At 40.3% G+C, this 24,921-nt stretch overlaps 1 protein-coding gene across 1 annotated transcript in view; it reads right to left on the bottom strand.

The window, feature by feature from the left end:
- Window positions 1–4,168: 4,168 nt before the first annotated feature.
- SLC6A5 (solute carrier family 6 member 5) overlaps window positions 4,169–24,921 on the bottom strand; it is an 87,300-nt gene continuing 66,547 nt past the window's right edge. Inside the window, exons 14-16 of the mRNA XM_083463701.1 lie at window positions 20,067–20,167; window positions 13,461–13,628; window positions 4,169–11,498 (exon numbers count right to left, since the gene is read on the bottom strand). Of these exons, the coding sequence (XP_083319827.1) occupies window positions 11,343–11,498; window positions 13,461–13,628; window positions 20,067–20,167 (425 nt within the window). The 3' untranslated portion in view covers window positions 4,169–11,342. The remainder of the gene's footprint in view (window positions 11,499–13,460; window positions 13,629–20,066; window positions 20,168–24,921) is intronic.

Below are 24,921 nucleotides of genomic sequence, written 5' to 3'. Positions count from 1 at the left end.
TGTTCACAGTCCTTCACAATCCTATCCCTGTTGAGGGTTGCCTTATGGAAATCAGTGTTGGGGAAAGCAGCATCTATGTAGTTATACATTTCAGCCAGTCATGAGGCAAAACATCCCTGTCAGGAAAATATGGCAAATAGATCTCTAAGCATCCACCTATTAGGGATGTTGCAGCAGTGGGCTTTCTTCACTAGGTGGTTGGACTAGGTGACTTCTAGAGACCTTCCAACCTTTTGATTCTATCTTTGTACAACATTTGTGGATAGCCTCACCTTCTCCATGTCTCACTGGTTTGGTTTACTTAGGCAATATAGCCCCCATTTTATATTCTCTGTGTGATGGAACTGCTGGTGTGCTGAGCTAGGATTCTACAGAGGCCAGTATCAATTGTATACATTTGAATACATGTTTTTTTCAACAAATTGGGGAAGACTTATGATGTCCACAACTGAAGTCATAATGTGATGGTTTCAAAAGTCACAGTGCAAGGCGGGGAAGAGGAACATAGGAAGCTGCCTTTACCAAGTCAGGCCATTTTATTTATTTTATTTTATAAAATTTATATGCCACTTGATTGTAGAAAAAGCCTCAAAGCCATTGATGAATCCGACCCAATCTTGTCTTCATTGACTGGAAGTGATTGTCCAGGAGTTCAGATGGGAATCTTTGTCAGCCTTAACTCAAGATTCCTTGGGATCTTTTGCATGTAAAGCTCTACACACTTCATTGAGTTAACCAAGTCAGGCCATTGGTCCAACTGGTTGCATATTGTTTACGCTGACATGCAGCACTTTCCAAGGTCTTTGGGGTTTTTTATTTTGGCATGGGGAGAGGGATTAGCCAGGGTCCTTCCTAGCCCTGCCTGTAAATACAAGAGATGGAACCTGGGGTCTTCTGTATGTGCAATACTCTTGAGCTCTGCCCCTCCCCTTAAATCCTTCTTTAAAAGTGTGTTTTTACACTAGTGGGTGGAAGTTGCACTAGTGTTTGATTATACTGACATGAGTGGTAAATCAACCCCTAAGCATTGTGAGGTTTAGCAGGTTAGGGAGGGTTGGACTTCGTTTGGAGAGACCCGGGTTCAAATTTCCATTTGGCCATTAGTTTATTGGGTGACTTTGGTTGTTGTGACTGTGTACAAATTACTAATCTGAAACGCAGCAATGTCATTCCTTTTCCCAATTCAAATCGAAGTTGGTTTTGAGGAAAATGCATCAAAATGCAGTATTTCATAAGAAACGGCAGGATAGTTGTAGGATAGATATATGGATTGTGGCTAATATCATGTGTACACCACTTCTCAAACATATAGTGGGAGCGCACTGGATGCCAAGTAAACAGGAGTGTATACACAGTCTGTGTCTCAGTGTCACCAACACAGTTTTCGTGTAGGTAAACAAAAGGAACAGGTATGCTTTCTAGAACTTTTTGGAGAAATAAGATAGATAGATAGATAGATAGATAGATAGATAGATAGATAGATAGATAGATAGATAGATATGGGTGGCATATATGCTATGGATTATTATTGTCCCCATTCTCTCTCATACCTACCAAAAGGAAACGGTTTTATTATCAGTGAAAGGAACTCTCCAGGGAAAGCCTTTTAACTTGGGATGAAAAAAGGCTGGCTGCAGGAATCATACATGTGTCACTGTCTCCTCACTTGCTGCACTTTTTTGCTGGTTGATATATTTAGCTACTCTTAAGCAGCCATCGTAGCCGTGGACACCTTAATGCTCATTTTAAAAAATCATGAAGAAATTTATCATATATAATAACATCCATTAATCCCTCTCAACTGCCCCCTTCTGATGAAAAAAGTCCTAGACAGTTTAGAGCCACATTTTTCTCCGCCACTCATCAACCAGCTATTTGTCTTCCTTTTATCACTGTCAGTGATTCATAAGAGAAGAAAGTGGGTCTCATTAAAAGAAGTGACAGAGAAAGCTGTTTGTCCTGCTAAATAATCCCATGCGGCATTTACCGGTAATCCTCAGGTGTGTGGTGCTAAGGGGCAAAGAGCTTTAAAGCAAGGACTATAATAAAACACACACATACACAAACTATAGCATTGTACATGGCTCTGGCAAGGGGGAAATTGGCTGCATTAAACTTGTGTTTAGTATTCCAGAATCAGGTAATGTTTTGTAATCCTAGTTGCTTAACTTGGGGTCAGTTCTGACATAAGAATTCTCAAGCATGATAAATGTTTACAACAAAATTAATTAAAAACAACAACAATAGAATGTTCCCTAAGCCTTGTACCTAGTCAACATATTTCTTGTTTCCAAAATTTATGACACTGGGAGTTCTTTCCACATTCAATATATATCACACCTGAAACCAGTTTTAGAAAACAAATACAATTAACTATATTGTTTATATTCTATACTAGAAATAGAAACTGCCTTATCCAAGCATAGATGTATTCTTGGCTGCAATGGAAACTAAAACATTGTTACATGCATGAAGGGATAACTACCATACTCATCCTTTCTATTTACTGTGTTGTTGTGTTGTCTACTGGAATGTTGGTTGCTGTTATAAAATAAATTATGCTTCAAGTTTAAATAGAAAGAAAAATGTCTCATCATCAGACTTTTCTCAGATTATGTGATGTAAAATCCATTCCTTGATCCAGACCAAGATTTCAGAACACTGCAGTTCAAGTACAGGGCCGTCCATCCCAGTACTTACAGCAGCTACATAGGAACATATGAATCGCTTGTTTAATCAGGCCATCACTCTGCCCACCTTCAGTTCCAAGCAACTGGTATTTGGGAGCATAATGGAGGTAGAGCATAGTCATTGTAGCTAGTGATCATTAGAGGTAGACAAAGCAAGGGGAATTCTGAAATGAATGACACTAGTCTAGAAGGAAAAACTATAGCTAAATTTGTTATTTATTTCCAGAATTTATAGGCCAGTTCGACACAAAAATCACAGATAAAAACATAAAATAGACCTAATACAACTTACTTAAAATGCCTTCTAGAACAGAAAGGTCTTCGTCAAGCTCCTCAAATTGAACAGGGAGGGGACCTGTCTGATCTCAGCTGGGAGTTCCACAGAATTTGTGCCCATATTAATGAATGCACAGCTCCTGCTGGGGACAAGCCCAGTGCCTGGGCCATCAAGGACCACTAACAGAGAGTCCCTGAAGATCTGTGATTGGGGAATAATATAAGGAATCAGGTGGTCCTTAGCTCAAGGATACCATGCAGTTGCTGAGGGCGTCACAAATTAATACAAAATCCTGAACTCAGCCCAGTAATGTGTGGGCAGCCAGTGTAGGATGAATAAGAGAAAAGTGCCTCCTTCTTCCAATGGGAGGCTTCATGGACTCTCTGTCCCTTCTCTGAACAGCAGGAGCCCTTCCATTTGCAGAAGGGCCACTCTGGATCCAACCTTCTAAATTTTGCTGAAACCAGAACAATTTTGTCACTATATTAAAGTTTGCACATTAAACTTAGGGTTCATCCATACTTCTGCTTGTCCCACGATTTTGAAGCACAGGTCTGAGAGGTTTTTCTTTTGTCCCATTGCTTTCCCTAGGAAAACCTGCTGTTTCCTGCTGAATCTAAGCAAACATCAATTGGGTTTTCTGTGGATTGATATCTCACCCAAAAAAAGCAGATTAAGCGCTATGGTTTCAATGAGATATTAGTTATGTATGGTCTTGGAATTTGTTCGAATTGGCATGATTGCAGCACTGCTTCAACACTCTTTGACTAACTGAACTGTGCAATTTAGATTATGCTAAGCATGTTTAGTCAGGCAAAAAACATGCTGAGTTCTATAGGTTTCGATCCAAACAAGGTGTGCTTGGTATTGCAGTTTCTCTGCCTCATCCTCCATCAATGGTCCTCCATCCAAAATGTCTTTTCCTTCCTCTATTTTTATTTAATATTCTGTATGATTGATTTAATGCAATAAAAGGATTTAAACAAATCCAATCAGTCGTTTGATAAGTAATTAATTATTCAAAGTGCTGCAGAGCATCCTAATCGTTAAGACTCTAACCATCTAATTGATATTTGCTCCTGCATCTGTGCAATAAATTGTATTCCCCTAAGAGAGCTGGATCATTTTTGGTTTTTTGGTTACCACTTAAGTTTCCTAACAAGCACAAAGAATCATCTAGTAGACATAGCAACAATTCATATTTTTTAAACACTGGACATTTATTTAGGTTCCTTTTTTTCCTGAACTCATACATTAGAGGATAGATTCTAATTTTTAACATCAGAATATAATAAGCAAATATATAATACAGTAAATTGCATTTATACACATAAATACAAAATTTGAGGTAGGGCCTCAAGAATAATGATTTATTAAATGAATAATGTATAGTATATAATCATAGGTGCTATATAAGATAGATAGATAGATATATAAGATATGCATCCTTTGAAACATAATGTATTTTTTTCCCATTAGCTTATACATGGAGAAAATATAGTGTCCTGATTAGGGTACATATCTTTATCCATAGGCAGCAGTACCCCTATAGAATGCCTGTAGTATTTATGACATTACGCAAGTAATTAAGAATTAACCTATTCCATGATAGGTCAACAATAAAGTGCCTAAAAGACACAAAATACACTATATACTCTAGGTGATGGACAACAATATATTCTAGTCAAACACTAATTTTATTCCTAACAATGAAATACACCTATAAGGCAAATGGTTACCTGAAGATGTATTTAAAACATGGCGGGCAAAATCATACTATTGCAAGCAATAAGGTCCAGCCCAGCTTTCACATTTTAAATTCAGCCCATCGAAAGCACACACTCGCTCTCTTTCTTTGGTTATTAGCTGCCTGGTGGTGACACAAAGGCAGAAACCATAACTACCTTAAATGCATTTTTCTCCCCTTCTTCTTAAACCTACAGTGGAATGCTAAGTTCCAGGCAGTTCAATAGGCACAGTTTATTATGTGCCAAAGTTTCGCTACAGGCTAGGAAAACAGAGTCGCATAAACACATTGTGGCTAGTGGCAGCATTTAAGGACTTCTGACTGAAACACTTACTGGGAGGAGCCCAGCAAACACCACCACTGTACATCCTGGGACTTGAGCGGTGGTGAGATCTCATTCAAGTCACTTTTAAAAGGGACAGAGGTAGTACAGCAGGAACAACATCTGCTAAATTAACCTCTCCCTGTAGCAAAGGAACACCTGCCAAGCCTGCAACTGAAAGCATTGACATTCCATTCTCATCTTTCTTCATTTGAGACAGAAAACCTGCTAAAAGCTGCAGTTTAATAGGAAAGAAAAAACAGCATCTGCATGAAATAAGCAGTAATTCTAGTATGAGGCCACTATAAGCCCATAAACCACATAATTGTGCATGTATAGAAAAAGGTGTGAGGGAGGGGAGGAGAGGCTCATTAATGCTAAATGACATTTTATGGCAAAAAGAAACCATAATAAAGAGGTTTTTCCCCCCAGTGCAGACTAGGCATCCAATCAATGGAGCAGAACCTGATAGAAACAATAACTTGGCTCAAATGAAAAGTTGGCCTAAATATATTCTAAGCCTTTTTTTTTTCCTAATTAAAGTTCATTTTGTTAAACCCTCCTTTTAGAAACAAAGTGCTGCTATGTCGAACACACAGGTACTCTTTACAGATGACCCTAAGGAATTTTAAGGTGGAATATTTCAGCTTTAAGCATCATTTTAATGTACAATAGTGCATTTGACTTATTCAAAAGTTTGCTTCATTTGTTAGACAAAATGTGCCACAAAGACAATCTACGAATAGGTTTTTAGTATTTTCATTTGCAAGGTCATCAGTTATATAAATAGATATGTCACTTTTCTGTAAATATGGCTTTCTTTCTTTTTTACTCTTTTACATTTTTTAAAATTACAGTTACTAAAATACTTTAATGTTCAGGAAGTGCTCATAAAATAAGTGCAATAACTACTAGACACTCCACACAGGTATGGCATGTGCTTGATTATCATATAACCAAGTTTTCTTTTGTAGATTAAAAGTGAAATACTGCGCTTGATACATTTAAAAAGGGAACAAATGCTTTTGCTCTAATTGAAACGACTAGATCAGTGAAGACTGATTTTCTTTTTAAAAAATTTATAGATTCCGTACCCTAGGCACTAGGCAGAAACTAAAATTAGACTGCTCATGTTCAGTGCCCTCAACTGAAGCTTTCCTTTCAAGAGGATTTTTGCCATCAGATTCAATGGAAAATTACTACCATTTGTAAAATAGGGTGAATTCAAAAATAGTCATTTCCCACAAGCCAGTACAAAGCAAGCAAGTAATATTTGTATCCTTCGGCATACATGTGCTCCAGATTACGCACACTGCAGTTCTCCAGACCAGCAGAGTATTTCAGGATAGCTGTATGAATTTCTACAGCATTAAGTGCCAATTTATATGACTTATCAGAGTCATAGTGGCCCTTCAAAATCATCTGAAATGTTTGTACATATTGGCTAGCTGCTTGTGGCCTATAAGCTTTTACAACCAGCAAGATTCTATCTCACACACACACACCTGCACATACATATTTTTATAGTGATTGCCAAATGCTGGATCCTGTGTATGTGGTTCTGGTTGTGCACAGCTCACAAAAGCTTTTCAAGTGGCGAGTGCTCAGGTGGTTACATGATTCAGCCCTAACTCTACCAGCCATGTTTTGAGGTCACCAGGTTATTTCAGTTCAGCCAAAAATGTCTTAGCAAAGGGACGCGTGAAAGGGCTTGGTAAGGCTACAAGCCTCCAGGTGCTTGCTCTTGAACAAACGTGCAAGAGGGCTGCAACAGCTTTTCTTTTTTAAATGAACTTTAAGTGGAATATTAAGACACAGTTCAGTTGAAATTGAATGGAAAAAATGTAATCATGTGATTAGGTTTTTCAGTGTAATCAATGGGATGGGGAGGAGGTTAACTTTGGCAGGGCTGTGCCCTATTCATTCTAAATTGTAGGAAACCATGGTTACTTTCCACATCGACTGCTGTGGTTCAGTTTATGAACCCAAAGTATTAGGCAAGAAGGATTACCTACTTTTTTCCATGAAAAGAGTAATACTTGGGCAACGCAATAGAAAATATATTAAGATGAAAAGCTGCCTTATACTGAGTCAGATCATTGGTCCATCTAGCTTTCTGTTGCCTGCTCAGGCAGTGGCTGTCCAAGAGGATCCCCTGTCTGTCAAGGATGCAGCAAGGGACTTCCTGTATTCAAAGCATGTGAAATAGCCCATCCCAAAAGGCTTGGACATATAGGGCATGTTTCCCACTTGCAGGAGAAAATGGGAAGAACTTGTATATTTGGGGTTCTATATCTAAATTACATATCCTATTAGTCTTTTGACTACTATCGCAGTTGTACATATGTTTAATACAATGTAAAGTAGTACATACTTTACTCCAGAAATCTTCAGTTTCCCTCTGCAGAAGGCTTACAGAAGGTTTTCAGCTGATGTTTTCGTTTGATCATTATTTTACTTTGTATGTTGCCTTGAATGCTATTTTAGAAGAGTTCATGATTAGCAAGTTTTTAAAATACTAATAAAATGTTGCAGAAATAAAATCTGTGCACCAACATGCAGTATATGGATTTGGACTGGGTTACAAAAACAAAGTTAACAGAAAGGTAAACATAACACAATATAAAATTATCCTGATATAAACTGGTTTCTTCAAGACAGTACTGGTTGATTTTGTTTCATTTTACCTACCATTCTGTTTCAAACTATTTTGTTTGTAAAAGGCTAATTTCTAACTCCTGTTTATGAAATTTATTTTTGCCAAGAGCAACAGGTGGGTCTCCAAAACACAGCTCAGACAAGAAACGAATGCCAGAATGTAGCAGTTGCCCACTGAATCATCTGGCAACTGGTTCCACCAGCACTGAAATAATCCAGGTAAATTTGTGGAAGGTTCACAGTCAGCTTTTCAAGACAGAAGGGAACCAATGAAGACCTCTCTAAGGGCACACACAACATCTTGAAACATCACCTTTTGGAATTAAAGAGACTTCACACATGCCCTATTATTTCATAGGAGCATTTAAAGAGGTTTTCAGCAGATTGTGCTTATCTAACTAATAAAGGGATGGGGCAGACAGAATATTTAAAAATCTATTTTCCATTCCAATTGATGGCAATTTGTGCTTCATGTTGGCTGCCCAAGGACTCATAGTCATCTTTCAGCAGCGAAGAACTGGCAACACTATTTGCCCCATGGAAGAGAAAGTTCAGCAAAATGATTCTAGGCAACAATCCAGCCACCATTAAGCACACTGTTATAACTGGTTATTTCTGTGGAAACCGTTTAAGCAGGATTTTAAACTGTTCCGTTGAAATCAATGGGAAGTACTTAACTGTGGCTGGATCATGCCCAAAGTTTTGTTTATATATGCATGCTACAATCTGAAACATTTTAAACTTTTGAGTAAGGCCCATTGAACTCCGTGAGGCTTGCTTCTGAGTAGACACATGGGATTGCACTTAAATATTTTAAAACACACGTTAAGGTTTATGTCATTTTAGTTTCCATTTTAAAAACTTCCCCACCCACCCGACAGGATGAAAATGGCACATCTACAAAACACAGCTTTTAACTCAAGATTTACCTGAGACCCTGTAATGTGAAGACAGGCAAAAGGAAAGATATGATATAAACAGTCCCCTGAAAGAAAGTACAATTAGATTGGCTACTACAAACACCAGGAGGGGGAAAGAAACAGGCAAAACTACTCTAAAACTCACCATCTCTACACTGGTTGCTAAGATATTTTATAGGGACATATAACAGCACTAGTACACACTACAGGAACACCAATCACTTTTAAAAACCTCATATATGCATGTATAGGATACAAGAGGATACTAAAGGTTACAGTTTTGCCAATTATTTAAGACATATTTTTCTCCCTCATGTATAGTGCATATACAATACAAACAAGGGTTATTTCTATGGCATTTGTTGAATGTATTCTTACAAGCTCTATTTTCAATCTAGTTGTTAGGTTTAAAATTACTTTAAGATTAATACTTGTACATCACTGCACATGTTGCAGCGTAATGCTATGGGGTGTACTGTGTGCAGTAACACACTTATGGGTGGCATGTCCAAGAAACACAATTCTCGCTCTTTCTCGTTTTAGACTGTCCCTATACCACTGCAACTTGTGGTGGTGGTTAATGGCATATGAGTTTGGAATAACTGTGGATTGGGAGGAGGGGTATAAAAGCAAAGTATGTACACCTCAAGGTGGTTGTTTTGAGGAAGAATTTGTCTTTGAAAAGTTATGCGTTGTATATAGTAATAATTATTTTACAATTATTAATAGCAACAATTTTATAGACTAAATTCAGGGTTCAGGTACTTCACTCACCCTGCTGGCTGAAAGAGAAGAATACATCGAAAGGCTGTATAAAGAACTTTGTAAGAAAATAGCAGGGGCAAAAGACACAGATGATCTACAGAGCTAAACGCTAACAACTGCTTTCTATGTAGAAGCTACGATATACATACTATTGTAAGAATATAAAATTAGGCACAAATTATATGATGGCTTCTTGAGAAGGAGGGAGTGTGAACGGAAGAGTGGAAAGCAAGGAAAACATGTTTGAGACAAACCTAAAATGAGGACTTGCGTTTTCTTCCCTCTCTTCAGTTTGCCAAAATGATTAAGATATTTCAAAATACTGAGAACTGAGGCATTTTGATGAAACAGAAATAAAAACCTAGTAGAGTATTAATTGAAATGCATGAAATTAAGACAGGGGTGCCCATCTGCCTCAGCCTGGCACTCTCTTGCATCAGATTTCAAAACAGAGATACAGCTTTGTCTCCCACAGTATTCAACATCACACTCTTATTTTATTTTTCTCCACACACACACACACCTTTAAAACAGCCTGAAAGGCTCATTAATCTCTCTCCACACCAGTGCCAAGTATCATATTATATTAGTGCACTATATTGAAAGGCTGTCTCCTTGTATGCGTTACAAAGCAGCTCTGCTACTGCCAGTGTAACTAGCAGCCACTGAATGGAAGACATGTTGGCAGAATCAGTGGGCCGTATTCAGCTCCTATGGTGTAAATGCTGGAAGATTCAATTCAAACTCGGGGGAGTCTTTCCACTTTCGTATCTGGCATCACCGAGGTAGGAATCTAGTCCCATATGTTGCATACTAACTCTCAGCTGCATCCTGCAATTTTAAATTCTTTCATACAGCCAATTCCAGCTTGTGTGTGAAGCAGAAAAACTGCAGGATGAGGGAAAAGAGGGCCATAATTTAGAGAGCACATGTTTTTGTGTATGATATTCCAGGTACAAACCTCAGAATGCTCATGAAAAGAGATCTCAGGTTGAGAAAGACTTTGGCCCGACTGGGTCTAAGATAGCAAGTTTCAGGGCTGCCCGCATGTTAGGTTTGGTAAGGAACAGGATCAATAGGCCACTAGGCCTGACTCTTGTCCTAGCTATATATCCAGTTATGGCCACACATTCCATTAAGATATTAGGGTGATTGTAGGCTGGGGCAAATAGATATGAAAAGGATATGCCAAAATGGCAGCCCAACCACTTAGTTGTAGTATTCCAATAATTTTACATATTAAGACACTTGGTCCAGAGATGGTTCCCAGGCCTAATTTAATGTCCTTTAAAATCAATAACCACAGAGCAGGAAAGCAAGTTGTTGTGACTCTGCCACACTCAGGCAAACCTAGTAAATTTGCCCCGCCATTTTAGCCCCTATATTTACCGGGTTTTTGCAGGTCATGAAAGTAGGCTATGGGTACTTCTGTACTAGATGGTTGTTTTGGTAACACATTCACTTTTTTTGTGAAAACCAACAGTAAGATGGTAACCATGGATGTATCTGCCTAGCACAACATATAGTTGCCAACCCACTTGTCTGTCAGCAAAACTAAACCACAGGCAGTGCTCATGGTGTTCCCAGATGGTGCCAGCAACCTGTATCCCACTCATATGACTGCAACGGAACAAAAACTATTTGTGTGAAAGAGTAGGATTGGCCCAGCGCTCACAGAAGCAATTTCCCAAAGCAACTGACTGATTGTCACTGTTTCACAATGAATGCATTTCTTCCTGGGCACCACTGTGTGTAAAAACCCAACCCAGTACTTAAAGTGGTCTATCTAGTTCTTTACTACAAGCATGCAACGGTATATCTTACTTTCTAAGCAACCACTTTCAGGCACTGTGAGGAGGAAAAGGGACAATGAGAAAGAAAGAAAGAAAGAAAGAAAGAAAGAAAGAAAGAAAGAAAGAAAGAAAGAAAGGGCTGTACAACATAGCCACAAGTGGGGGAATTACTAGCACTGGGTCTCCAGTTCAAAATCTTTCGGTGGCAGTTTAAGTCCAAGGGAAGATGTTCCCAGTGGGTCTATCATATTCTGGTATCGTTCACCACGGTGTTTAGCCAAAAATGGTCCCCAATCTGGCTGTGGAGAGCAGACCAACTTGAGCCTCTAGAATTTGCAGGAGGGAGAAGAATTTAAAAAGTTACAGAAAGCAGATCAGGATCAGGTGAAATTAATGATATGTTAATTACACTGCACAGTATTATCACAATACCCTGCCATTCAGTGTTTGTTTTCCACAAGGCTAGTAGAAAAAAGCATTCAGGTTTTAATTATCCGGCCTTCTGCATCTTCTCTCTCTCCTGTGTCCCCAAAATCAGGCACATGAAAACAACTCACAATCACAGACACCCTTCACCAAATTCACACACCAAAGGACATGTGCTAAACTATGTAGCCCAATCATCTAAGCAGTAGGTTGCTGCATGAAAATAATTGGATTTTTGTTTAGCAAATTTCCCCAAAGTATACAGATGACCAAAAAGTAATACAGTGCCAAGACTATGCAAATATTTTAATTATCAGATCACAAATTATTTTAGTACTATGTGTGGAGGGGAAACAATGAGTTAATTCTGCAAAGATGCAGACAATTAAAAACTGAAGTCATTGTTAATGATAAATAATTTGACTGGTGAATTTTATATAGAAAAAAGCAAAGAAAAACATATTTATGATGGTTTAAAAGGGAACAATTATATGTTTATTGCCTATTAAAGGGAATCAAGCCTCCATATCAGTTATTTTAATTTCTGCTTAATTACCAGCTTGCAACCTTTGCCTCCCAAATTGACTGTAATGAACTGGGTAACTCCAGCTACTGTGCTGAAAATGAAATAACTGCTTCAGTGAAATAATTTCCTTTCAGACAAGATGCAATGTTTTGGCACTACTTTGGGTAATATCATTTAAAAGAAGAAGTGGTGGCAGGTTTTTTTGAATACGCAAGCTCTTAAGGTTAGAATTTGATGAACAAAGTTACTGACTTGAGAAAGAAGGGGTGGCAGCCTGAAAAATGCAATAGGTTTTAGTATAGGTTTTAACTCACTTTGCAGGTAGTTCAGAAGAATCAAAACAAAACAATAAACTCTTGTTTTTATTGCTTTGCTGTGTCACTACTTGATAACTCAGAAGCTGTGTTTGCTATACTGTATGCTTATTTTGAAAGAAAAAAAATGATAATCCCCTGAAACTGGGCCTAGTGCAATTATTACTTGCAATTTTATGTATTATTGAACACATAGTACTTTCAAGTATTCAAAGCAGTTTACATACACCATTTCAACAACAGTTCAGACTGTGGAGTGTCTTGCCTCATCCACTAGACCTAAAATCTTTCAACTTGACTCCATTATGTCAATAGAACAGGCCCTTAAATATTGTTGTGAGTTGGGCGGTTAGGCTATATGCCAAACCCTTTCTAATTCCTGGGTCCAGCAAAGATTCAATTGTTGGACTAGCCAGGCCAGCTGCTTGGTGAGCTAATGCCCCTCTAATTATGGGCTGTTAGGGTAAAAAAGGAAGTGGCTTTGTGCCAGAGGACAAACAGCTGGGCCCCTACCTCACCTGGCTGTAAGAAAAAAGGACATGGAGCAGAGTTGAAGTGGGTGTTCATGTGTGTTAGGGGGCTAGAAGCAGGCAGAAACTGGAGAGACAGAGACATGCTTGGTTTCTATTTGAATCCAAGGCTGTGGCTATGGGAGAAGCAAGGCCTTCTGGGGTGTTAATGTTGTGACCCTCTCCATTGTAGGCTCAGGTTGTCTATATGTGTAAATAAACCAAATCCCATAAAGACATCATAATCTCCGCTGTCCCTCATTCCATGGAAACCAAACCCTTGGGTAAGGGCCTGGAACCCCAGGAATCTCACACTGCTTGAAAATTTGTGTGCAACAATATATTCTAAGTCAATGTGTACCATCCCCACTCCATCAGTGCTGAATCATTATTATGTTAATGGGATGTGATTCTTTTCCTTTTCTAAGCATTGTTTTCGAAACTGGTTTAAATATATGAGGTGCCAAACTTATCCTATGTCCTTAAAAATGGAAGAGAAGGTGTAAGACTTACCTCAATAAATCTGCCAGGAGCTATGTGCATTTTTATCACAAACATAACCGGAATCCAGATAACAGAACAAGCTAGCATCAACCATCCGAGCACCATAGACCAGCCTGGGTAGTGGTAGCTGCCATAAGTCATGGGTTCCCACTGGTAGAAGCTGAAGCAAAGGATGAACTAGTAAACAAACAAAAAACACCATCAGCAAACACACTTGGATACAAACTGTACAAAATGTATGAGTACATTATACATACACACACACACACAATTTGATTCATTTGAAACGGTATGAGTGCACATAAACAGTCCATATCATTATACTACAATAAATATACTTCTATAATCAGATCAGAGCCTCTGTTGTACCAGTGTAAACCTAGCATAATTCCACAGACATCAATGGAATCAAGTTATATTTACATGTGGGAATGAGACCAAAACTTTGTACCTACAGTAAAAAACTTTATTATGCAATCTATTGGCAGTGTAACTGAATGTAATTGTATTATTATTTCATTGCACTTACTGTATATAGAGCAATGCGTCTGCTTCTGCTGGTGCATAATTCAGTAACATCTATGAACTGCCTACATTTACCATAATTTAACACAGAAGGTTTATAACACTGTTGCCATTAATGCATATATAAAAAATGACAACTCGTGAGATGTAGATCCATTTAAAAGCAACCTTAACTATTCCTATACAGCAAATGTTAGTTACATCTAATATTAGTCTGAACAAAGACAAAGACAAGAAAGACGCAGGTTGGCTTTCTCCCAGGCTTATGTAAAGCACTATATGCATGTTTATCAGTGTGAAAAACTTCCTCTGTTATAAACAGAACTCCACACATGTTACTGTTGCATACTGTATCTTTCTTCCCTTAGGTAGGACAGTGACCTAGGGGTGATTCGGAGCAGAAAAGGGGTAGATTTTGGCTGGAAGAGAAAGAGTTGGGCAGTGCCTTCTCCACCATTTCCTCAGCTTAAAGACACAGCCTCTCTTTGCTGCTTTGTTGTTGTTTTTTAAAGGTGGGGGTGGGGAGATACATGCAGCTTCATGTCAACAAAAATTAACGAGGCACATTAGGGGATCTGGGAATCTTTCCCTGCTGTTGGACAAGGGTGGAAAAGGCTATTTTGTTTCCTTTGTAATCCCCTCTACCCCCATATTATTATTTCTTTTTCTGATGTTGTTATTCACTTAAACTGCTGAGGACTGCAGGTGGTGAGCAGGCCAGGAGGTAAGGACAAGAAGGCAGGCAGTGGAGAAGGCAAGCTGCCTCTGCTGGTAGCCTCATTCACTGGCACCCACAAGAGGCAATGGTGGCAGGGAGGAGGTAGAGGAGGAGGACGGCGAGGGGAGGAGGTCAGTGCCTAGTGGACACGTGGCAGGCAGCAACTGAGTCAAATGGCAGACACCTCACAGGGCTAGATAGAGGGGGCAGCCCTTTGATAAAGCAAATCCAACCTGCTTGTAGTTTTCAGTTTGCTGCCAGTCTGGCTGCAATGCAACCTATCTCTGCCACCAGAACAGGACTCAGCACCTACTCAGGAATAGAAGAGGTTGGAGGAAGAAGCATTCATCAGCCAGTTACAAAGAAGCAACTAGGACACCAACCACTCCTGGTATAATTAATAGCCATAGCTGTCAACTTTTCCCTTTTTTTTTAAGGGAAATTCCCTTATTCTGAATAGGATTCCTCGCAAGAAAAGGGGAAAGTTGACAGCTATGTTCATCTCTCTCTCTCTCTCTCTCTCTCTCTCTCTCTCTGTGTGTGTGTGTGTGTGTTTCCTACATTACACATAAATCCTGGATCATATGATGTGCACACACAACTTGAACTGTGATATAGCTAACTTTGTGGAGAAATCTGTTCTTTGTGTAGGCCATTCGTTGCTTTCCAGAGAATGTAACCCAGTTGAAATATGGATTGTGATCTGAAAATCTGTGTGGCTGGTATTGCTTAGCGGAAGCATATACAATAGCTGAGCCCCTTATATGAGCAGAACATTTTAAAAGGATCTGCACCTTTTTTTTTTATCAGATTTCTGAGCCATGCATCAAAAGATTTCAGGCTGGTGTACTAAAGCATGAATGAAATTCAGCTATACAACATACAATTTAAAGCAAACAAATAAGCATAACAAAATACAAGAAGGCAAAACGAACAAAAAAAAAAACATAGCTACAAACCAAATAGAACTCAATTGCAAAAACCACATATAATATAAAATGCCTGGGCAAGTGGGAAGGTCTTTTCCTAATGAAGTTTCATCCCTGAACTCTTAGGCTCCACCCTGTGGACCATAGCAAGGTACCAGAATTTTGGTCTTTTTTCAGTAAGAGGTCAATGCAACATCAGATTTGGACCTTACACAGTCACATCTGATAGAACTAAAAGCAGGTTGACAGACCATGCTTCAAACAGCTGCACTTCTTTTCTGCATGTGTGATAGCAACTTTGCTTATTGGAGACGTGTTACAGCTGAGAATAACATATTACAGTTGATGAGATTAGTAATGGGAACCATGAATGGTTTGATTCAGAATAAGCCAGTTTCCTAGGTTCCTAATCTTGAACCACAGTTCACCTGAATCACCTTGCTTAGGGAAGATATAGTGCCATGACCAGCTAGCTTAGTCTTTTGCTTTATCCTCTCACAGGCCAATAACATGCCTGGACTTAGAGATGGGAAGAACCCCTGGCAGATGTGGATTTCTGCAGCTGGAATCTGCCAAAATTTCCAGAATTCATTTGGTGTTAATCACAGTGACCTTCACCACATCACACTGAAGTACTGAACAATGGCATCCCTTGACCTTGCTGAGTTTTGCTGGGTAGTTTTCAACCCCATCTGCCTACCAATATATCATATATAATCTAAAATGACTGGGCAAGTGACGTGTGGTAAAACAGGGTAGCCTAAAACTGAAATATATACTGTAGTTTTGTGGGGCATTATTCTACTCCAAGCCAGTCTTGGAGTGGTAAAATCTCTCAAAACAAAATTATGTGCATTGTGTCATAAAAAGGGCACTTACCTCTTCTCTCCTGGATTGGTTTATGTTTGATAAATCGCACAGGGCCTCTCACCCCACCCCCATTAGCTTGGACAAAAGAGCATCCCAATGATAAGGAGAAGAAGGAAATAGATTTTGTGGAATTTTTTTGTCCGAAAGTTTTTCATTTATAGAACACAATCTGTAAATAGCAAGCGGATGAACTCTGGGAGCATTGCTTGCTGCCGTCCAGGTGGCAATAAATTTGGAGAACAATATTGATGCAATTCTGCAATCGACAATGGCACCAATTTTTTAAAGTAAGTATTTAGTTTTAGTTAGTTAAAAAAAAAAACACAACAGGCAAGATTTCCATGTTGTGATCTCGCAGTCCTGTGCCTGGAGTCCGGGTAATAAGGTCAACATGTCATTTATGTTTAGTGGGAATAGTAAAGTCTTTTTGTACCTCTAAATCATCTCTGCTTTTCCAAAAGGAAGAGAATAAAACTATGCAACAATACTATACAAATTTTAACCATTTCTGGGTCAGGGTGTTCCTTTATGTTAGCTATTTAAATATAGCATCTGAACACACATATTGCCTACCTTTCTGTCTGCTAACATGCATTAATAGATCCTGGATTTTAGTGGGATTTTTCAAAGATAGCATCTTATTACTTTAACTGGTCTTAAATTAACCAACTCATTTACATCCATCACACTTTTTCTTTCTCATAAAAATAATAATCACCTATTGACAGAGACATGCCGTTCCCAATTCATAAGAGAAAGCAAAGAGATGATGAGGTGGGGGGGGGGGAGGAAGAGGTGAGAGACAAAATTCACAACAGTTGTATGCATGTGCGAATATCCTTGCCCATGGTGTCTCTGATTTGTACCACTAACTTTAATCTACAGTAGAAATGCTTAAATGTACTGATTTTTTAAACGAGTGGATTAATTGTTGTAGTTAGGCTTTCAGTCTGGGAAGAAAGGTTCTAACACTTGGACATAAAGGGTTTTAAATCTTCTACCTTCAATAAGCTGTTCAGATGTGGAGAATGGTGATGAAGGATTCTTTTATCTCAGTGCAAATAACAGGTGCTAATAGAATATAATAGTATAGGGTCATGTTCAGAAGGAAGTGTAGGGTGTTCCTTCCTCGGGGATTCAGATTACAGGCAATGTGAACAAACGGCTCTTCCATTCTATCTTTAGAATTCTGAAATTGGTCATTAATCTGTTTTAAAATGCAAAGGTACGCCCATAATACTTCAAAGTATAAACTGCAATAAAATAGGAGAGACGTCAAGAATCATATGTGATTATGGGTGCTTATATAATAAATGCCTTTGTTCAATTCCTCCACCCCAATGATGATAATGTGAGTGCCACACTGTTTAGCAGTTTGCAGATTGACCTTGACGACTATAGAAATATTAATGGATTTCCCCTCCCTTTTTCTGTTAGCACCTCACAACACACACACACACACACAGAGAGAGAGAGAGAGAGAGAGAGAGAGAATATATCTAGCACTGGAAAATTGAAGCTCCTGATGCAGAGTGGCACCTAGTGGCATTAGGAATCATTTGCTGCTAAATTGCACAAAGATTTTTTTAAAAAAATAGTATCTTGTGCTTTGTATTGGAATACATTAGCTGTGCACAGAAAGCAAAGCCGTGTTTACTTAGAAAGGTTTGTCACAATGACTCAATTTCAGTAAGTGAACTTGATTAAGAGAGCAGCCATTGTTCTAGAGAGAAATGTACACTTGGCAACACATTACTCCACCCAGCCTCAAAAACGAGCTCACTTCTTAGAAAGATGGCATCTCTGTTCAACAGAGCATTTAAGCATATGGCTTACTCAAATGCACTCCTCCTATCAACTGCCATGAGACTCATTTCAGTCTGTGAGCGCCTTGGCAAACCTGGAGCTTGAGATTTTAGCCCTTTCCAAACTGACAAATACAATTAGGTTCAGAGTTTCACATTGGTTAGGCTGCATGTGTTCATTCCTCCCAGTGCCACACAGCTGCTTTTCCTGTACTAATACTGTGGGAAATACTTAGGACTTAGGGCTCCCCCTATATTATGTGAGCAGGTGATGGTGTAAGGTGCTTATTCATGGTGAGATTCTGTACACTGGAAACAGCTAGGGCTGGCATGGTACGGTGGAGCTGCCCTAACACCAGCAAAGCTGCAGCTTTCCTTGATGGGATGCCGCAGGGCAGGGCAGGGTGATGCCAAGTCATGGCTGCATGGATGAACCAGCATAGCCATTCTGGTCTCCTGCCAGGGCATCAACACAGCCTTGACCTGGCTCTACCTTGCACCACCCAGGTAAGCTGCAGCATCACCAGTGTTGGGATGACAGCTCTGACCCAGCAAACTGGCTGCTACTGACTGGAACCACCTGGGCGAGGTCAGCTGCCTGGGCCTCTTTGCTTCCTCACCCAGATGATTCTGATATACATATAGTTGCCATTTCAGCATGATAGCTCACTACAAAGCAGCTGTCATACTGTCTAACTTATTAAGTTAAAGTAAGTCATTAACTACAGGCAGGACTGCAGCTACTGCAATATGAAGAGCCTGTCATTTAACCTATGATGAAACTGAAGCTTACAATAGAAAAACAACAACCCTATATTTATATATATACTTCGCATCCTTGTTTGGTTCGTACTTGCACTCAGTATAATTTCATTAATGCATGAGTGAGAACATCGAGCACAACCACTGAAATTTATTTCAAAATAGATAGGCACTATGCAAGAGCAAGTTCCTTCATTTCAGCGCATTTCAATAGGGCTTGTTTTGGAGAATTTATTGGTGCCTCATCATCCCCATCTAGACAAGTTGTACACACACACACACACACACACACACACACACACACACTGTGTGAAATAACAGAAAACAAGGATCAGAAATAAAGGGGAAACAGCCATCTAATGAATAAAGATTATTCTGTGATACTAGAAGCTTGTATAAGTTACACTGCAGTATTTGGCAGAGCAATCCTTACGGAGGAGCAGAATGATGGATCCATCATCAGCTCCAAAGTCTTTCAGCTTGCACTGGCCAGAGTGGAAGATTGTGGTGGTGTTTCCTGTAATTCCAAGCTTGTGTAGAAGAGAGGCCCCAAACACAGGGATCCATGGGTTTTGGATCCAGTGCGTTCAAGGCTACAACACCCTGCTCCACCACACCCAGTGGCTTTCCCATTGGCTACAGCTGGAAGTAGTTTTCCATCTGACTAAATAAAACAAGGACATCTCCCCACCCTGCTATGGTGGAGCTCCCCCCTCCCCAGTTAAAACCCACCTGGTGGCACTTGTCTCCACCTATGCAGGCTGGAAGAGAGCTAAATACATGCAATCCTACCCCCATCAACATTGGTGAATGTGGGTATGATTGTTCTCTAAATACATTGTAGAAGTCTCTTTTTGTTTCATTTGAAAGTAGCAGGTTTAACTAACAGATGTTGCAGCTATTATTGCATGATTAGCAGTGAGGAAGAAGAAAAAGTGTCAGAAAGAAACAGATGTTTCAGGATAGAGTTCCCTTCTCAATCGAAACCCCCTTTTCTGATGCTTACTGTTAAAATAGTTGGGGTCACAAAAGCCCAACAGACTCTCCAGAATTTGCTTGGCTGGAATCCAATCATCATCTCAATGTCTTCACAAAATCTTTGCAAGCCTGTAAAACAAACAAATGTAAATCCAAAATGCAAAAGAGACTTGGCTGCAGCTTACAAAACAGCTATTGTGATCTCCCTTGTGTCTAATTATGGGAACAGACACTCTGACTTGTCAGCCCAACTCTTCAAGAGGCATTCTAACCATATGGTATAATGTGGGTTATTATATGGATAGCCATCCTAATAAATTATTTACACTCACAAAATTGGTACTGTAATAAATATTAAACATACTTCTGGCTTTTCCTCCCATATTTTGAAACACAAAAGATAAAGCCTATGCCATTTTACTTGCTACAGTTCTGCAGGATCATATATTTATTTTTCTCATTTTCTTCCTAAAGAAAATGTGGTGTTCCTTGTTGTGGCAATGAAGATTCATGAAAACTTAATTGAAATGAATGGAAATTACACACAACAGCAATGTTTGTGGAATTGCTCCCTTGAAAGCAAACTTTTAAAAAACACAATCATTCCTCCTCCCAGTCCCTGAAAACACATAGCTCTATTAGTCAGGCTGGTAATGATTCTACTGTAACTGGTGAAATCAGAATAATTGTTGTGTCCAGGTTTAGTTTGTTGTTCTTGGTTGTTAACATCCCCTCTACAGACAAATAGGTGGGGTAGAAGCTTGGAGAAAGGCTTCTAAAACAAAGTTCAGGGTGTGCAAAATAATATTTTATGTATTTATTTAACACAATGCAAATCCTATCAAAGTTCCTGCTCTGAATGGGGTTACAGTGCCCCTGAAGGAGCAGGTTCGTAGCTTGGAGGTACTCCTGGATCCTTTGCTGTCGCTTGAGGCTCAGATCGTCTCAGTGGCCCAAAGTGCCTTCCATCAGCTTCAGCTGGTGACCCAGCTACGCCCCTATCTGGACAGGGATAGCCTAATCACTGTCGTCTATGCTCTGGTAACCTCAAGGTTAGATTACTGCAATGCGTTATACGTAGGGCTGCCTTTGAAGACGGTTCAGAAACTTCAGCAGGTGCAGAATTCAGCAGCCAGGTTGCTCAGTGGAGCAAGATGGTTTGAGCAAATTACACCGATCCTGGTCCGACTGCACTGGCTACCGATTAGTTTTCAGGCCCAATTCAAAGCGCTGGCTTTGACCTATAAAGCCATAAACAGCTCAGGACCACAATACCTCAAGGATCGCCTCTTCCCATATGAACCTACCTGGACCCTGAGATCATCTTCTGAGGCCCTCCTTCATGTCCTTCCTCGAGAGATTTGGAGGGTGGCAACATGAGAACGGGCCTTCTCTGCAGTGGCTCCCTGTCTGTGGAATGTTCTTCCCAGGGAAGTTCGCCTGGTGCCTTCACTATACACCTTTAGGCTCCAGGCAAAAACATTCATTTTTAACCAGGCCATTGCCTGACTTGATCTACAACCTATACCCTTTTTAAAATGCTGGCTCCTTGGGGGGGGTGTTATTGAGTTGTTGTTGTTGTTTTGATTTTATGTATTTGATATTTTATGTGAATTGCCCTGAGACCCTTGGGTATAGGGAGGTAATTTAAAAATGAATGAATGAATGAATGAATATTTTTGTATGTCCCCTGGATCTCCAAACAGTGTGTGATTTCTTTTGGGATGAGGCACAGTGGTGTCTTCATAGGAGCCAACTCCTAGGGGCCAAGGTCACATCAGCCCCCCCATAAAATGTTTGAGCCCCCCCCCATTGGTACACATTGCCATTCAAATAATGTGCATGCATCACATCTTGTGATTGATTATGCAGGGCGGGGTTTACCTGCCCCACCCCCCAAAAAAATTCATTCAAATTGGCACCCCGGGTGGCTTTATGATATATGGTTTACAAATTTATACAAACTGAGCCTATGGCAGAGGTGTTCACAGCATTAACACCCCAAAAGGGTCTTGTTTCTCCCATAGTTGCAGCCTTGAATTCAAACAGAAATCAAATATTCCTCCGCTTCTCTCTCTCTCTCTCTCTCTCTCTCTCTCTCTCTCTCTCTCCCTCTGGATTGCTGCTTTTCTTCTTACCCACATCCCTGCAAGTTCTGGCTTTGCCCTTCTAACTACCACAAGTTGGGGGATTTATCAGTGGCGTAGCGTGGGGGGTGCCAGGGGTGCCAGCCGCACCGGGCGCAACATCTGGGGGGGCGCGAGTCCAGAGGGCCCAGCCCCGTCGTGCCCCTGGCCCGCCCCTATTGTCAGAGCGGCCGGCCAGCCTCCGCCTGCTCCTACCTTGCCCACCCGAGGACTGTGGCAGCGCCCACCCCTGTGGCCACCTACCCCCGCCTCGCCCATTGGCTTGCCTCCCTCGGCCCCTCCTCTCTCCGATGGCCGCGGGGGTGTCCTGCTTGGCGCCGTCGCCTTTTTTCAGGAGGTAGGGAGGCTGGACGGGGAGGTGGGGTTGGAAGCGGGCAGAGAAGGAGGGGAGCTCATAGCCAAAAGGGCTGCACCGGCCGGCAAAGGGCCAGGGAAAGTTTGGAGAGGAGAAACGCATCGTCATGATTTCCTGGTGGAAGCGGCAGGATTAGGGATGGCGAAGCGTAATTACGCACGAATTTCGCTGGGTGAGAGCTTTGGGGATCGATCGGCGGAAATGGGAATCAATTGGAATATGAGAAAGAGAGAGAGAGAGGGACCATCATTCATAGGCATAGATTTGTAGGGTTAGGGGGCGCAAATCCACGGGTTAGGGGGCGCAAATTACTTGCCTTGCCCCGGGTGCTGACAACCCACGCTACGCCGCTGGGATTTATCATCTCACACAGAGCCCCTTTCCCCCCCCCCAAAAAAAACCCTTGTAACACTATCTTGGATATAACATATTGGCTTCACTATTAAAAAGTGGGTGTCAAGGACTGAAATTTAGTTGAATATTAACTAAAATGCCAACAAAAATTACTAGATAAAACACCAACAACAAATTCATCCAGAAAAATATTCCCCAGTATCAATAGAACTGTTTCCCTTGACGTCAGTAATAAAGTCAGAACTGTAATTCTCACATTATTTCAGTCCATTGCCTCTTTTGTTTGCTATGCCTTCACAAGATTGCCACATTATCTAGTTTGTTGCACCAGTTCTATGCACACAGCAGGTGCCTTCTGTCTTAATAAAAAGGGACTAATATTGATTTGGTGCAGCTTTCTTTTCCAACATGCAATACAGCAGCGCAGCACCATTTTGCACTAGATAACAATTGGACAGCGTGATTCCCCGTTCCCTGACTTTTCATAGCTATTCCTCACACTGCTATTCCTTACTACTGCCTGGTAACAGATTTGTCTCATAAAACCCCCCCACAAAACATTGAAAAACTGCCACTGTCATGAAATATTCACTCGTTAAGGAACCCCCACTCTCCCACCTTGAAGCAAAATGAAATGTGTAACTTCTCTGTTTTGGTGTTTAGGTCCCCCTCCAAGTAAAAACAGAACACAAGGCTTTAGCTAGTCACACTGAATATAGTGGGATTTACTTCTGCATAACACCGAACTAGCAGGTTGCAATCCAAGAACTCAGCAAGGCTTTCTTTTGATTAGAAATGTATAGGATTGTACCATTCTATCCAGGCATTCTGTTCCTTCATATGATAGGAGGGGAACATGCTAGCTTCACACACACACACACACACACACACACACACACACACACCATCCCCATCACCTTCCATGCATTGGAGAGATAACCTTTGACGCAAGGAACATTTTCCACCCTGTAGGAACCCCAGATTTTTGGGGGGGTTATAAATTCTGGGCAGAACAGACTCCCTGCTGCAGATATATGCTCTGAATTCAAGGAGGGTGGTGAGAACAGCAGTAAGGGGCTGAACTAGCATATTTCTCTCGTCTCCCCTTTTCTATTCTAATCACAAGAAGGAATAGAATGTCCAAAGAGAGATAGAATCACTTGTGAAACACCTTTAGACATTGCCACAAAGGACATATAAAATGGATGAGAATATGTCATTTCCAATTTCCAGTAGGAGATCAAAATTCCACCTTGGGAACAAGACATTGTGACCAATTCCATTTCCAACACTGGATTTTTTAGGGCCATAAATATCTAAACGTGTCATTCCCCATCTTTGCTTCCTAGAACGCTTTGTTTTCCTTCTCAGCATGGGAAAGAGTACAAGTCCACAAAAAAAGTGAAGGCCAAAAGTAAGAGGTGAAGAAATCAGTCTCCTTCCATCCATGAAGTTGGAAGGATGGCAACGATTGGCGTTTTTGTAGGAGCAATTATGTGACTGGCTTACAAACAGCAGTACACAATATGAGTGTTGGTTAATTGCAGATAAACAATAGACATAGGAACAGGGAGTATTTGTGAGAAATGACTTGGTGAGGAATGACTTTTGGTAGACAGGATCCATCTTGTCTATACTGAACTGCCTTGGCATGCAACGGTTCATAATTTAAACTAAATAAAAGTACAAAATACAGATATAAGAGCAGAAATGAGCAACAGCGCAATTTTACTTCTCTCTCCTGAGGCTATTCTTGCAGAAAGAAACTAACTGAGCATTCATTGTGTCCTTAAGGAAGAATAAAAATAAAGATAGTTTTGATTATTCTGGCAAGGGTGCAGAGAGAAGTGGATGAAAGCAATTTAGTTTAAAAATGATTCTTTTTTTCCACTGGCTTACAGTTCTTTGTGCATTGCCTTGCATTTCACAATAAAGTAAATGAGGATTATGCATGCGATTTATGACATGCAGTGTGAAGCCCTAATAGCGCCTTACTAATCATTCACTCTTAATCTGAGAAAATGGCA

This window comes from Podarcis liolepis, assembly GCF_965112155.1.
Source record: "Podarcis liolepis genome assembly, chromosome: 1".
Classification (NCBI taxonomy): Eukaryota; Metazoa; Chordata; class Lepidosauria; order Squamata; family Lacertidae; genus Podarcis; species Podarcis liolepis.
The sequence above is the reverse complement of the archived record's forward strand: the minus strand, read 5'-3'. Positions and strand labels throughout refer to the sequence as shown.